This window comes from Oncorhynchus gorbuscha, linkage group LG01 (assembly GCF_021184085.1).
Source record: "Oncorhynchus gorbuscha isolate QuinsamMale2020 ecotype Even-year linkage group LG01, OgorEven_v1.0, whole genome shotgun sequence".
Lineage (NCBI taxonomy): Eukaryota > Metazoa > Chordata > Actinopteri > Salmoniformes > Salmonidae > Oncorhynchus > Oncorhynchus gorbuscha.
Genome location: NC_060173.1, coordinates 39083009 through 39098811, shown reverse-complemented (window position 1 = coordinate 39098811; position 15803 = coordinate 39083009). Strand labels below are relative to the sequence as shown.

Genomic DNA, 15803 nt, shown 5'->3' with positions numbered 1-15803 from the left:
ATGAACTACAGGAGAAGACAGATTTAAATACTAGTAGGAGGAGAAATTAAGAAATCAAGTGTTATCAGTATTTTTCTTCCACAACATGGAATTCATCAAGACATGAATGCATTGTGACGTTCATAAGTGGCAATAAAATGCATTTCACAGAATTGACAATGTCATGTCACCCATTTATTTAAATTCATTATTAATTGACTACATTAATATTGAGATGACAGACAATAAAACTGTTACACAGCTGGTGGCGCTGACAGGTGCCACGGTTGCTGTTGTGAATGTACATTACAACTGGCAGGAAAGACAGTCTGCAGAGAACACATCTCCCCACAGTCCGGGAGGGGAAGTGAAACACAATGACATGGAAGAGGCCAATGAAATAGAGAGAAACAAGCAATGAACTGAAGCAGTTTACCGTTGAGTATTTTCATCGTTAGTTAAAGTGGGAGAAGGAGGACTAATACTATCTACCTCAGGACAGATCAGGTAGGATGTTGGGGGTAGCATCTTCGTACACCTATCAATCATTTGATCACCTAATCCTTCGGCCACAGATCTTGCAGGGAGCCATCAAATTGTGCATGGATCAAAACCATGTTATCCTCCTTAAAATTGCAGATGCATCTTTCAGAGAAAGGTGGCTCTTGTATCCGCTTCCCTTTCTAACCTTTGGATGGGTGAATGTTTCTATACAATTTTCTGGAACGTCCAGTTCAGAGTCACAGAGAACAGAGCTGGAACATTTCAGTGGGGTTGGATCGAGGGATCTTTCCCCATAATCATTCACCACACCCCAGCCTCCTCTATTTCTTTTCACTCAGTTTAAGTTGGGCAAACTGGTTGGCCATCTGCAAAGCCTCCTCTATGCAGTGTGTGTTCCTGCCAGTTGCCTGGGCAGACATATCCTTGCCACCACCTTTGCCATCCATCAGAGGGCAGAGCTCCTGCACCCATTCACTGGCCTTCAGACCCCGGTTGGCCACATCCTGGTAGAGGAGAAAGTCAACAGATAAGATACTGTCACAACAAAAATGTAAGGTCATTGCATTAAGCACACATAAGGAGCTAATCTGTGAATGGATGTAAACACACAGGTTGAGCACATGGCTTACCTGGGGCACCTGGCATAAACAGATGATCTTTCCAACATCGTTGTCTACGGTGAATAGCATAGCAGCAGTCTGGGGGGACTGGGTCTTCAGCAGCTTCAGAGACTCATTCAGAGCCTGGGACACAAAAATACACAGTGAAAGGGTTAGAAAATAGAAGTGGAATTAGAAAAATTTCTGATTCGAATTTAGGGATAATCTGTGCCGTGGTGTGTTGTAATTCTCCAGAGTGGTAGGGTTGGCTGTAGAGGAGAGAAAATGATGCTGTTACCTTGGCAGAGGCTCCGCTTTCCATCTCCATGACTACTAGCAGCTGGTTAGGGCTGCTGTCAATCATCTCCTTGGTCTTTTCAAGAACCTGGGGGAGGAGAGGCAGAGATAATATAGCAATTAAAGACCAGCTGAACCAGATAACATGAGGAAAACACCATTCATATAGAATGACCTGCATACTCCCCAACTACACAGCCTACATAGTATATCAGTTTCTATGAAAAGTAGTATACCTAAAAAAAAAAAAAAGAAATCTCCACCAACCCCCATGTCTGCCCCCCCCCCAAACCCCCATGTCTGGACCCTCTCTCGTACCCTTTTCTGGACATCAGCCTTGCTGGCGCGGTCCAGGTCATCCATGGTCTTCTTCAAGCCCTTCAGGGCTTCCCTCATCTTATCCTTCTGCCACTGGGAGATCACTGCCATGCCCAGAAACTGCAACACAGAACAGAGACATAGTAAGTAAACACACAGATGGACACGGCTCATTAAGGGCTGGATGTTCTGCGACAGCCCTCACCTCTGTCATGTCAGCGATTTCCTTCTGCACGTCTTTATTGGGGGCGGTCTGAACCTTCACCTTGTCCCCCAGAGCAGACAGAGACTGTCTCAGAGCATCTGCTTTCCTGTGGGCCTGAACAGAGCAGGGTGGGGACGGGATTCAAGTTAGTCAGTTACCGTTGAGTAAATAGCAGTTATGAAAGAGTGATACCTATACCATCATCACCCAGTGATTTGACTAAGAACCTGTAGTATAATGTAGAACACGAATGTCAAGCATCCACTAATGGTTGGGAACCTTTCTGTCCTCTCACCTTCTGTGCTTCTGCTCCTGTCACTGCGACGATACGGCGGATTCCCTTGGCGATGGCCTCCTCTGACACGATGACAAAAGGTGCAGCATGGCCAGAGTTCCGCAAGTGCCTGAAGTTACAGATAGAATGTACAGAATACAACCGAGCAACAGTCTCATAGTAAATTCTCAAACAACATCTCTGTATTTCTGAATCCTGAGATATAATTATGTAAAGCAACGGCAAGGGGAGCTGTGTACTCACGTTCCTCCGCAGAACTCGATGGAGGTGTAGGAGCCGGTAGCGCCGCTGGGGTCAGCCAGAAGGTCAGCCACGGGGATGCCAATGGACACCACGCGCACCGGGTCAGGGTAGGTCTCATCAAACACAGCACGCAGACCCTGGATGGCTTTAGCTGCCGCCAGGGGGGTATCCATGGCATAGACAGGCTGTAGAGAGACAGAAGGAGCGGATGTCGTGACTTGGTAATACACGCTTGAAAACAGTGCATTCTGTGAGGAGGAGAAAAGGATGACAGGAGCCTTGGGGTGACAGTGTATAAAAGAAAACAGGAGACGATACAGAATGTTAAGGTGCAATAAGGCAAGGAAACAGTCAAGGAATACTCAAATAGAACAATAGACAACAGGCCCTAGATCAATAACACCAGCAACCAAAGAGCTGTGTGAAAACAACACTTGATCAAACAGAAATGAACATACCCCCTACTCATACTTTCAGTGACCTATGACCTCTCACCTTTGCATCGCGGATCATTGTGCAGGCAATCTCCTCTGTGCATCGCACCTCTTCTGTGCTCAGAGCACCTTTGGCGGTGAAGTCAAAGCGCAGGCGGTCAGGAGCCACCAGGGAGCCACGCTGGTCAGCCTCTCCCAGGACCTCCCTCAGGGCAAAGTTCAGGATGTGGGTGGCAGTGTGGTTACTCATGATGGGCCTACGACGAGCCTGGGGAGGAGGGGGGTTTGGACAAGTAGAGATGTAATAACTTTTCAATATCAAGGCAGTTAAGAAAATATCATGAAATTGAGTCATTAAAATGTACTTTTGAGTGATGCATTACCTCATCCACATGCAGAATGACGTTATCGCCAACCTTCAGAGTGCCGTAAACCGTTCCTACATGCAGCACGTATCCACCCCGGACTTGAGTGTTCTTCACTGTGAACTCCATCCTCTGAGGAAGGGAGTAAATGTGGTGTGAGAGGGAGACAGAGAATTACATTACAGTCATTGAGCAGAGGGACATAGAGGAGCAATTAGGATTAAGTGCCTTGCTCAAGGGCACGTTGACAGACATTCCACCGAGTGGGGATTTGAACCAGCGACCTTCCACCTACTGGCCTAACGCTCTTAACCGCTAGGCTACCTGCTGCCAACATTCATGTCTAATATGGCTTTTACAACTGGCCGGTCTGTCCTCTCTGTAGGTCCTTACATCATCTACAGAGTCGTCCTCTCTCAGCATGTAGCCCTCGTCGAAGCTCTGTCCTCCCTGCTCCGCATAGAACGAAGTCTTGTCCAGCAGAACCCCACACTCCTGCCCTGTTGTCACCTCATCCACAAAGGCACGCTCCCTCCTCAGAGCCAGCACCGTGCTCACAGCCTGCTCAAACACTGGGACAACCACAGAGAAATATACAGGGATTAAAACAGACACAAGCAAGAAAGCGATTTGAATAAATACCAAGCAAACCATCTTTCTGAGTTGGTTAATAAAACTGAGCTGATTTTATTCGCATGTCTCACCATATTTGCCACTGTCGTCAGCACTGTAGCTGTACTTGAGTATGTCGTCAGTAGCAGCGATGCCTTTGTTGCGAAGGTCCTCGATGGCATAGATGTCCAGCATGATGTGGTCCTCATCCCCAGAGCCCTTCCCCTGGGACTTAACCTGAATGGGAGGGACATGGATGAGACAGCCCAATCCCCGTTCTATTTACATTGAATAAACTTTCAACTAACTTTAAACCAATGATGAATCAGTCATTCATTATGTGGAAACATCATACTCATTATTTAGATAGGGCTAAACATGCCATTTGGCTTTCTGATATCATATGACCTTATTGAAGTGATTTGGCCCTTCACTCAACATGGAATGGAGCTTTAACACTGCAAGTAATGGAGCTGTAATGTATTATAAATATTGATTTATCTAATAAGCAGAACAAGGCACTTGTCACTTACAGTGCAATTGTCACTTACAGTGCAATGAGAAATGCTGACAGAGGAAAGCATTCATGTCTGTAGACATTCACAAAGCAGTACATTTCCCACCTCCACAGGCAAATTAAAAAATCCACATCAACTCCATGCCAATCCAAGGCTCCATCTTTTCTACTGGTCACCATTTCTCTACTCTCACCTGGGCAGCCTTCTTCTCCTCTTCAAAAGCAGCAACATCCACCATCATCCCCCTCTCCTCAGCAATTAGGGCAGTGAGATCCAGGGGGAAACCGTATGTGTCATACAGCAACCAGGCGGTGTCACCTTCACAAGGAGAGAAGAGAAAAAGGGTTTTTAAAGAGCATTTTGTTTTGACAACAAGGTAAATGTTTCTAATTAATCCAATTTGCTAATGTAGCCCTTCAGTACCAGGGATGGTCTTGCTGTCTCCCAGACTCTGGATCTTTCTGTCCAGGATCTTTCGCCCCCTGCTGAGTGTCTTGAGGAACTGCTCCTCTTCCTCGTTGATGATGTCCTTTACCATGTCTGGGTCTTTCTTCAACTCAGGGAAGGCATCGCCCTGGAGAGGGAAAGGGGATACCTAGTCAGATGCACAACTGAAATGCATCTTCCACATTTAACCCAACCCATTTAACCCAACCCAATTAGGTTGGTGCGGGTTGCTGCTCTAAATCACCGTCAACCGCCCTGGGAGCAGTTGTTGTTGGGAGTTAACTGCCTTGCTCAAGGCCAGAATGACAGATTTTTCCACCTTCGAGGAGACAGCAGAGGAAAACAGGAAAGGACGAAGACAGAAGGAGAGATGGTGAATAACATGAAGTGGGATGATGTTCTTACCAGGGACTCTACCACCACGTCAACTAGGGTAGCAAAGAAGCCTTTTTGAGCACCCAGCTTCTCGTGAGAGTACCTCACAGCACGACGCAGGATCCTCCTCAACACATATCTGAACACACAGAGGGAGAAGGTTCAAATGTGCACATTAAGAGATTGATGTTCACACAAACATAGTCCAGAGTCAGCCAGACAGTTAAAAGGACTCACCCTCTTCCTGTGTTGTCTGGCCTGCCCCCGTCAGAGAGGGCGATGGTGATGGTGCGGGCGTGGTCAGCCAGGACACGGTAGGCCATGTCAATGCCATCTACGTCCTCAACACCAACCTTTCCTGTGTAGTCCCTGGCTCCTGTACCCTGTTCAGAACAACCACAATGGTACTGTCAGACAGGTCATTCAGAGCACCCAGAGAGTAATGGTAAATAGTGTTTGGTAGTGGTGCTTGCCTTCTGGATGGCCTGGAAGTAGGGGATGAAAAGGTCTGTGTCATAGTTGGACATCTTATTCTGCAGCACAGAGACCAGACGCTCCAGACCCATGCCTGTATCAATGCTCTTCTTAGGTAGGGGCTTCAGCTCTGTCTCAGACTCCCTGGTGGGGGAGGAACAGGTTCAGCCAGATCCTGCATCTACGCACATGTGCATTACACAGGACTTGAATTAAACACAATATTCTTATTTGTTTCAGAAAACTAGGCGTGTCACTACTTTACAGGACATACATTTGAACGTAAAAATATTTATCAAAATGTATGGCAGAAATGCCTTCTGGAACATGGGAACTTTCATGTGCCTAAAAAAACTTATGCCATCTTAAATACGAATACAATTGTAAAATTCGATGCCTAGTTGGTTTTGCCTTGGGGGAAAAAAACACCTGTCTCCGGATTACATCTTCAAACTAAGGGCAACCATGGAATCTGTGACAGAGAGGGAGACGCGTACATTGTGTCACCTCTTGCTTTCATTGCACGCAGAGTCAGGGTAAATGCAACACTTTGGGCAGCCTGGCTCATTGCGAACTAATTTGCCAGAATTTTACATAATTATGACATAACATTGAAGGTTGTGCAATGTAACAGGAATATTTAAACTCATGGATGCCATCCGTTAGATAAAATACGGAACGGAATAAACGTTTTGTTTTCGAGGTGATAGTTTCCGGATTTGACCCAAGGCTCGTATTTCTGTGTGTTTATTATAGTTAAGTCTATGATTTGATAGAGCAGTCTGGCTGAGGGGTGGTAGGCAGCAGCAGACTCGTAATAGTCAAAGGTATATGGTTTAGAGATAAATAGTCGACGCGTTATAAATCCTGTAATAACTTGCGGCTGAACTTGAAATGGGTTCCTTCGTTATTTTACCTTTCATGTCGTCTTCCATAGAGAATGTCTTGATCTACTTCAAATAAGGTCTGTGTATCGTGCATTCTTAAACCGCCTCGGCGTTTTGATATCCGTGTAAATCTCACTAGGATAAGGTAACATTTGTCAACATATTTTCATAATTCCACTCCACAATTTTTTTTTGCTTATATTTAGTCAATATTGATCAGAGTTACCTTGTCCTATGGATATCTACACAGTTATAAAATTGGCAAGGTGGTGTAAGCCTACACGAAACAGACCTTATTTTAAGTGAATCTAAAAATATCCTATGGAATAAATGAATGAAGGAACCGCTTTTCAGATTTTGCTAGAAGGTAGTCAATTCTTACCATGCCCATTATTAAAATAGGATTTCCTGCATATAGAAATTAGTTGTTTTCAACATTCATCACAGGTAACTTAATCTATTTTTATTCAAACAGTTGAGAGTATGTCTCCTAAGCAGACTCTTCAGTATCATTGTCACTTCAGAGCTGTATGTGTGTGTGTTTTACAGATGGCAGAGAAAAGCAGAGCACCAGTGTGGGACTATTACATGGAATTGGCACCAGGGAAAGCAAGGTGACTTATTTGTGATAAAGATGAAAGAATGGGGACAGCAACAGCTAAATCACCTTAACACCTAGGGGAATCACCTTAACACCTATAATATGCATTATATTACGTTAAAATAAGTGTTCATTCAGTATTGTTGCAATTGTCATTATTACAAAAATGTGTGTGTATACTGTATATATAGGCCAATTAATAGGTATCTGCTTTTTTTGTCCTCCAGTGATCGTTATCGGCGATGAAAAATCATAATCGGTCGACCTCTAGTTGGGAGTTCATTTTCCTGTAAAGTTAAGACGTTGTCAGCTATAGGATATGGTCATTATTAGAACTGGCTAGTCAACCAACTTAACGTTACTAGCTAGCTTACAAGCTAGAAACTAACAAATATATTGTTCAGAAAGTTGCCTGGTTTGCTAGATTGACATACAGTGCATTCGGAAAGTATTCAGACCCAGTAACTTCCACATTTTGTTACGTTACAGCCTTATTCTAAAATGTATTTTTTATTAATATTCTAAAATGTATTTTTTATTAAAAATAATTCCCTCAATCTCCACACAATTCCCCATAATGACGAAGTGAAAACAGGTTATAATTTTTAAAGTGTATAAAAAACTAAAACATTACATTTACATAAGTATTCAGACCCTTCACTCAGTACTTTGTTGAAGCACCTTTGGCTGCGATTATAACCTTGAGTGTTCTTTGGCACAATCTTGGCACACCTGTATTTAGGGAGTTACTCCCATTCTTCTCAACCTCTGTCAGATTGGATGGGGAGTGTCGCTGCACAGCTATTTTCAGGTCTCTCCAGAGATGTTCGATTGGGTTCAAGTCCGGGATCAGGCTGGGCCACTCAAGGACATTCAGAGACTTGTCCCGAAGCCACTCCTGCGTTGCCTTGGCTGTGTGCTTCGGGTCGTTGTCCTGTTGGAAGGTGAACCTTCATCCCAGTCCGAAGTCCTGAGTGCTCTGGAGCAGGTTTTCATCCAGGATCTCTCTGTTCTTTGCTCCGTTCATCTTTCCCTCGATCCTGACTAGTCTACCACTCCCTGCCGCTGAGGAGTGGCTTCCGTCTGTCCACTCTACCATAAAGGCCTGATTGGTGGAGTGCTACGGAGATGGATATCCTTCTGGAAGGTTCTCCCATCTCCAGAGGAACTCTGGAGCTCTGTCAGAGTGACCATCGGGCTCTAGGCCAACTCCCAGACCAAGGCCCTTCTCCCCTGGTTGCTCAGTTTGGACGGGCGGTCAGCTCTAGGAAGGGTCTTGGTGGTTCCAAACTTCTTCCATTTAAAAATAACGGAAGCCACTATGTTCTTGGGGACCTTCAATGCTGCAGATATTTTTTAGTACCCTTCCCCAGATCTGTGCCTCTACACAATCCTGTCTCGAAGCTCTACGAACAATTCATCGAACCTCGTGGCTTGGTTTTTGCTCTGACATGCATGGTCAACAAAGGGACCTTTATATAGACAGGTGTGTGCCTTTTCAAATTAAGTCCAATCAATTGAATTTACCACAGGTTGACTCCAATCAAGTTGTAGAAACATCAAGGATGATCAATGGAAACAGGATGCACCAGAGCTCAATTTTGAGTCTCATAGCAGAGGGCCTGAACATGTTAGTAAAGAAGGTATGTTATTTTAACAAATTTGCAAAACAAATCTAAAAACCGGTTCACTTTTTTATTATGGTGTGTGTCGATTTGAGATGTTTTTATTTATTTAATCCATTTTAGAATAAGGCTGTAATGTAACAAAATGTGGAAAAAGTCAAGTGGTCTGAATACTTTCCCAAATTCACTGTACACTAAATTCCTTTTTAAACAGATGGGTTTATTGGCTTTAAAATACACCAGTTAAGCTATTTTGGACCACCAGGCTGCTGATGTCATGTAGACTGTCGTTTTGATGTTTACACGTTTTCATAACGACAAGTTTGTATTTGGATGACAATAGAATGTTCATGATGTCACTGCGACAACTGTATACAGACAGACGTGTCGATAGATGTAGTATAAACCAGCGTTTAGTCTTGAAATCTTTGGTTGTACACTACAGTACTCACTGTTTAGCACATGGACTCACAAGTGAATCCTTAAAGAGATTGGTGAGGCTTAAGAAGCTGGAATGTTGCTAAATAGGTGTAGACAAAGAGCTCTCCAGTAGGTGAACCAAAACATTCAAGGACAATTTTCTCAAAAGTAAAGTAACAAGTTTATCAACTTTCAAAACAGAATTACTTTCCCATTGTTCCTCAACTATAGTGTATGATATACCATTTTCTAGCTCTGAGTCTACTTTTATCCAATGTAAAAAACACCATTCAAATTTTGCTACATGACCCAATCAAGTCAGTCGGTCACATATTTTACAGCCATTTATAAATTAATTACCTGTTGTACTGGATGAACACCAGGTTCCAAATCTCCAGCACATTGGGGTCATCCATATTGACCAGGTGGGCTGCATCTCTCCCCCCGATGCGGTCAAAATGGATCTCACTGCAGGGCCCACAAGGACCTGTGTCCCCCATCTCCCAGAAGTTATCCTTCATGCTGCCGGGTATAATACGAGCCTCGTCCATTCTGTCACCCAGGGAGGAGACACAGGTAAAACAGGGGTGTATTCATTAGTCATATTCCCTTAAAAAATATTTTTCAACAAAAACGAAAGGTTCTATTGGATAAATTCATGTAAGGTCCCTCCCAGTTTGGTACCGTTTGCTTCAATTTGGTTCCTAAAGTAAACGCTAAATGGTTTCCATTGCACATTACAAAACGTTTTGCAATGGAATCCAACTAATAAATCCTTCCCAGGTGAAACTCAGAAGAGAGAGGTTACAGTAGGAGCAGGTTGGGAGGGAACATGAGCACAGAGCGAGAACATGACTGTTCTCACAAGACTGTTTTTGTAACCAGCAAAGTGGCGTCTAGAGGTTAGAAAAGGGAACAGTACCCTGAGAGAATTATCACCCAACACAGTGTTACTGACCACAATAACAAGAATAGAAAGAGTGCAGCCTATTTCTATCATTCAGGTAGATTTGGATATATAATGGCCTTATTCGATCTGCCAAGAATTTCCTACTCCTGAAACTCACTTACCCGAGGTCCAGCCATATCTGTTTACACTCCAGATCTGGATCCAGCCCAGCTTCTTCATGACCACCGAAGTAGGTTACGTACAGACGCTCGATGGGAATCCCAAATTCCTTAGTCAGCAGCTCCAGGGCCATCGTACAAGCAAGGTGCTGCAGGGAGAGGAGTCAGCAGGAAAGGAAATAAGAGATATATAATCAATTAATCTTCCCAACACGCAAACACTATCTTGAGAGACTTGTTAAAATGTTGCAACGTCATTACAGATGAGATGACTACTACCGTATCTAACATCCGGTCTCCATGACTTACTTTAAAGTAGTCTCCGAAGGACCAGGAGCCCAGCATCTCAAAGAAGGTGTGGTGGTACACATCCTTGCCCACATCATCCAGGTCATTGTGCTTGCCCCCAGCGCGGATGCACTTCTGTGTGTTAGCTGCACGCTTGAGTCTGGCCATGGGGTGGGACGGATCAATGGTGTTCAGGAAGATAGGTTTGAACTGGAAGGGGAGGTTGGATAGGTGGACAAAGACATAGGGTGGGTAAGAAAGATAGCGTTAAATTGGGATGAGTATACTTCAGTCTATTCTATTCTAAAAGCTTAAAATATGGACAGAATGTATGAGTTTAGGAGACATCATTTTAAGAACAATACACTTCCAGAGGGTATTATTCCACTGTGCTAAGACACATCCACCGAGTTGAGGCTTTAATTAGCCAATAGAGCCACACTCTCTACAGAACTGCAGGGGAGAAGTATGGGGGAAGGGATAGTATTGCTGCGTACCTGGTTCATGCCAGGGGAGAAGTATGGGGGAAGGGATAGTATTGCTGCGTACCTGGTTCATGCCAGGGGGGGAAGTATGGGGGAAGGGATAGTATTGCTGCGTACCTGGTTCATGCCAGGGGGGAAGTATGGGGGAAGGGATAGTATTGCTGCGTACCTGGTTCATGCCAGGGGGGGAAGTATGGGGAAGGGATAGTATTGCTGCGTACCTGGTTCATGCCAGCATTAGCGAAGAGCAGTGTGGGGTCATCCAAAGGTATGGTGGCGGATGAATGGACATACTGATGTTCATGGCAACGGAAGAAGTCGATGAACTTCTCACGGATCTGAGCAGCAGGCAGCAAAGAGTCCATTCTGAAAGGACTGACGATCACACAGACAGTTCAAAAACAGTTAGGAACAAACACATGAAATGGCGGTGAGGGAGAAAGTATGGGTAGGCAGGCCCGAATACTGTAGGTAACAAACTAAAGTTGCAATTAAATTATTATGTGTCCTTGCTTCCACTGGAATAGCAAGCAAATGGAAACATGGGTTTTGCTTCTTTTTTTGGGGGGAAAACTGAATATCAGCTTCAACCAAATTCATGTGAAAACCATGTTTACTTTAGAGCACATTCCTGACTGGACCTATAAAACACTAATTGCAGCTGCCTTCCACATCCTTGGATAGGCATATGCAGCATGTTTATGACAAGTTTGGCCCCAGGGTCTGTCTAGGCCTTAGACCCATTATCTTCAATGTTGAAGCTTCATAGCAGGCCTGGCTGGAAGGCAGGAGAAGATCCCACATGAACACAACACTCCTCTTTGTATGACTACCTTTAAAGGTAGGTACCTTTTTTGTGGTCCTTCTGTAGCTCAGTTGGTAGAGCATGGCGCTTGTAACGCCAGGGTAGTGGGTTCGATTCCCGGGATCACCCATACGTAGAATGTATGCACACATGACTGTAAGTCGCTTTGGATAAAAGCGTCTGCTAAATGGCATATATAAGCAATTTCCTGAACCTCCTCTGAGGTATGATTTTAATTTTGCTGTATACAGTAATTCTAATTTACGTTTGCCAGTCAATCTTAAACTTTCAAAGATTACTTGATTACTTAGCTAGCCCTTACTTTAAAGTAAAACCAAGTCATGTGTGGACATATAGCCTATGTCACAGCTTAATTAAAAGGTAACAGAGGTCCTATTTCCTGAGGTGGAATCCTTGATAATCCAGGAAACTCCACTGCTGGTGTAAATTACCTTCCATGTGTCTCCTCTGAGGGTTAACAGCCAATGGCATGTACTGGTCTAGCCCTTGATCATGACTCTCAGTTCCATTACATATAAGAGTAATTGGATGAAATAGTCTTCTGTATGGGGGAGTTCTGTTCAGAGCCCAAAAGCATAAGTACCTTCTCTTTCATATCAGCCAGAAATAAAATAACATTTTTTTTTTAAAGTTTCAATTGATTCACATGATGCCATCCATGTTACAGTGCTTGTTTAGAGAAAACAGATGGAAGCCAAGAGGTGACCACCTGTGCTAATTAGCTATCTTACATGCTCCTAACACCTGTGTGTAAAGACTGGTGGACACTACACGACTTTCAAAATCCTAACATCGCTAAGAATCTTACATTAAACGACCGTCTTTCCAGTAGTTTTTGTGTGTGTGGCCAACATAGCGGTGCGCACACTAAACGCTGTGGCACCGCTGGTGGTCACGTACTACAAGATTTTTCACGTGGTCGAAGCCACGCCCTCCCGCGAAACAATGACGTGATTCGATTGGACGCAGCTACGAACTGTCACTCAAAGTAACCTTAAACGTTCAGTAAGACTTTAAAAATATATTACATAAATAAATAACATTAAACCTGTTTAAAATATAGGGACGTCTGACTGCTCAAAGACGAGAACCATAGCCCTCAGATTGCGTATTGGACTCGATTACATCAAAAGACTGCCGCCAACTACATCGGTATTTTGTCTTCGACCTCAAGTGTCTGGGACAGCTAAATCGTGGCCAAAATCTTGTAGTGTACACCGGCTTTAAGTCGGGAAGTGTATAGCGGAAGTTTCGTCAGATGGAGGCATCCATATTGACCTGTGCAAAACTGCTGCAGTATGTTTATCTTTTTTAATTGAATTATTACTTATTGACGATGAAAGGGCCATATGCTTCGAAAGCTGTGTCATTGGCGATGATTGACAATACTAAACCTTAACGTAGCGTCGGGTTGCAATTGTAACCTGCAATTGTAACCTGCCCTGACCGATGCTAAAATGAGGCGGTTACATTGAGTCATTCCACGTCTCCCTCTGCAAATTCGTTGACTAGCAATACATTCGTTCTTAATGGTTAACTAGCTAGCCAGCCCATATAGGTAACTAGCTAAATAGTTAGCTAATGGGAATAACTTTAAACCCAGCTAGTTAATACCATAGTAAGGCATAATCCAACGGTGTATGAATAATTGCCATTCTCCTTTCTCATGTCATTAATGAAAACGTCAGCTATACGCGACATTCGAACGAATTAAGTAGCTATATTAGACATAAATCCGCTGTTTTAACCATTTTAACAATGACAGGCACCATTAACTGTACTCCTATCAATTAAACATTTCCCATACTCACAACGTTTATCTTTATTTTATTTCTGTCACCGCTCGCACTGACACCCCCACGCTGGCACAATCAAAGTGAAATGCAGTGTTCCCGCATTTACACTGCCACTATTGGTTTGACAGGATAGTCACTGCATTGGTACTCAGTTTCTATTGGCTATAATTTACTGTCAATCATTGCCAAACCCACGACCGCACTTGCGCGAACTGCTATCGATGGCTGATGCAATATAAATGTCTATTTATTTTCTCTTATAGAGCAATATGTAGATTGGAAATAAATAATGTATATTTCCTGATATATTATTAGAATGCATGTACTGTATTCTATACGCTATGGAATTTATTTTTGTTTAATTTCTGTACTTCAGTCCAGCAAGTGACAGGCCCAATTTGTAAGTCGCTCTGGATAAGAGCGTCTGCTAAATGACTTAAATGTAAAATGTATGTAAAGGTGAGTAGATGTGTGAGGAGGAACTACAAGCACAATGTGATGGCCGGGGAAGATATTTGGTGATGCACACACGGTACCATGTGATCTAATCGAGCATACAGTCATCGAGCAACCGGAACAGAAAAAGCAGTTAGCAATAACTAGTATTTGGACAAATACAGCACGCGGCCCAAGTAAGTAACATTTTTGGAAGAACTATTCCCCGACCATGCCGACTGATACAAAAAGGGTACGTGGCCCAGAAGTGTCTCAAAGTCCGTCTCTCTTTCTGTGTAAAAACGCGGTAAAGAAGTCCACCGCTTCCAACGACGCCAGGGTAGATGGCAGGCAGCGTGGTCAAGTGGATGGCCGTTCAGTTTTTGTCCGATGTGGGCTGATAAGTCAAGCCAAAGGTTCGGCTTACATTGAAGCTGGGAACACGAAGCTCATCTGCTGTGTGTATGGACCCAGAGAGACTGAGCGCAAGGATGAGACCGATATGAAATCCGGAAGACTTATTACTGACATGAGATTTGCCCCATTCTCTTGTCGAGAGAGAGGCTCGTGGATTCAAGGTAGTGATGAAAAGGATCTGTCACTGATGCTGTTGGAGAGCCTGAGGCCAGGAGTGTGCTTGCAGAAGTATCCTCGCTCTCAGATTGAAGTAAATGTAATGGTCCTTGAAAACGACGGCGCCGTCCTGGCACATGCAGTCACCTGTGCGTCAATGGCGCTGGCGGACGCAGGTATAGAGATGTACGATCTGGTTCTTGGATGCTCAATCCGTCAGGAAGGATCCACATACCTTATCGACCCTACCTTTCTGGAGGAAAATGGATACAACTTGGCCTCAGGATCCAGGGAGAATTTGGGAAGCCTGACAGTTGCATTTCTGCCCAGTCTGAACCAGATTTCTGGACTACAATCGGATGGCGAGATGGGCGAGGACACCCTGACTGGGGATGTGCGCACATGCATTGAGGGGTGTTTCAAACTCTACCCTGTCATTCAGCAAGCACTGTCCAAGGCAGTACGAAGAAAAGCACCACCATCAGAGAGCTGAGGGACTGAAATGTGTTGCATGATGTTCTCTAGTTCAGGCAGCTGATCGTCTAGGCTTGATGTGCATTCCTGGTAATACACCTGTGTCTCCTGTGGACTGTCCCATACATAAAGCATCCTCCATTCAGGCTGTGAAGGCATATTTTTTTTCTCAACTAGCTTTAATGGCGACAAGGCCTTTTACCACAACCATTTTCTGATTATTGGACAAATGACGATGTTTCATAAAGAAAGAACACATATATTTCCCCCTTTTTTTTGATCCACTTCTCACCATTAAAGCTAGTTAAGGAGGAAAATGATGCCTTTGCAGCCTGGAGGATGCTTTATGTATGAGCAGGTCCATGGGGGACACGAGTGTGTTACTGGGAATGCACATCAAGCCATGATAGTGTGCTAGAACTGCACTATCGACTGCCTAGGTTAGATGAAAAAATATGTTTTGTAAAAATAAGAAAAAAGTCAGTCATAACATTTGTCAATTTTTACTGTTTTGACATGTCAGACTCCATGCATAGATTTAAAAAATAAATCATTTATTAAGGTAAGACGTGTTTCACAAGTATGAAATTATTAAGAACAGAATGCATATCTAAGCCACAGTGGTGTACAATATCATCAAATCAAGCCTTATCTATATGG

At 43.8% G+C, this 15803-nt stretch overlaps 2 protein-coding genes across 2 annotated transcripts; one reads left to right on the top strand and one right to left on the bottom strand.

Annotated features, from left to right (window-relative positions):
• Positions 1–152: 152 nt before the first annotated feature.
• Positions 153–13798, bottom strand: aars1 (alanyl-tRNA synthetase 1). Its single transcript, XM_046352249.1, has 21 exons — positions 13677–13798; positions 11261–11414; positions 10576–10764; positions 10270–10415; positions 9559–9750; positions 5665–5809; positions 5429–5574; positions 5222–5330; positions 4793–4943; positions 4563–4687; positions 3944–4088; positions 3633–3811; positions 3258–3371; positions 2936–3142; positions 2441–2625; positions 2198–2306; positions 1903–2016; positions 1698–1817; positions 1381–1467; positions 1113–1226; positions 153–986 (listed from the first exon to the last, which is right to left on the bottom strand). Exons 2-21 carry the CDS (start codon positions 11402–11404, stop codon positions 804–806), a joined length of 2904 nt encoding a protein of 967 aa, XP_046208205.1. The 5' UTR covers positions 11405–11414; positions 13677–13798; the 3' UTR covers positions 153–803.
• Positions 13799–14135: 337 nt separating this feature from the next.
• exosc6 (exosome component 6) lies at positions 14136–15709 on the top strand. The gene has a single exon (XM_046352276.1). The coding sequence runs from the start codon at positions 14329–14331 to the stop codon at positions 15160–15162; it is 834 nt and encodes a 277-aa protein (XP_046208232.1). The 5' UTR covers positions 14136–14328; the 3' UTR covers positions 15163–15709.
• The last annotated feature ends 94 nt before the right edge of the window (positions 15710–15803 follow it).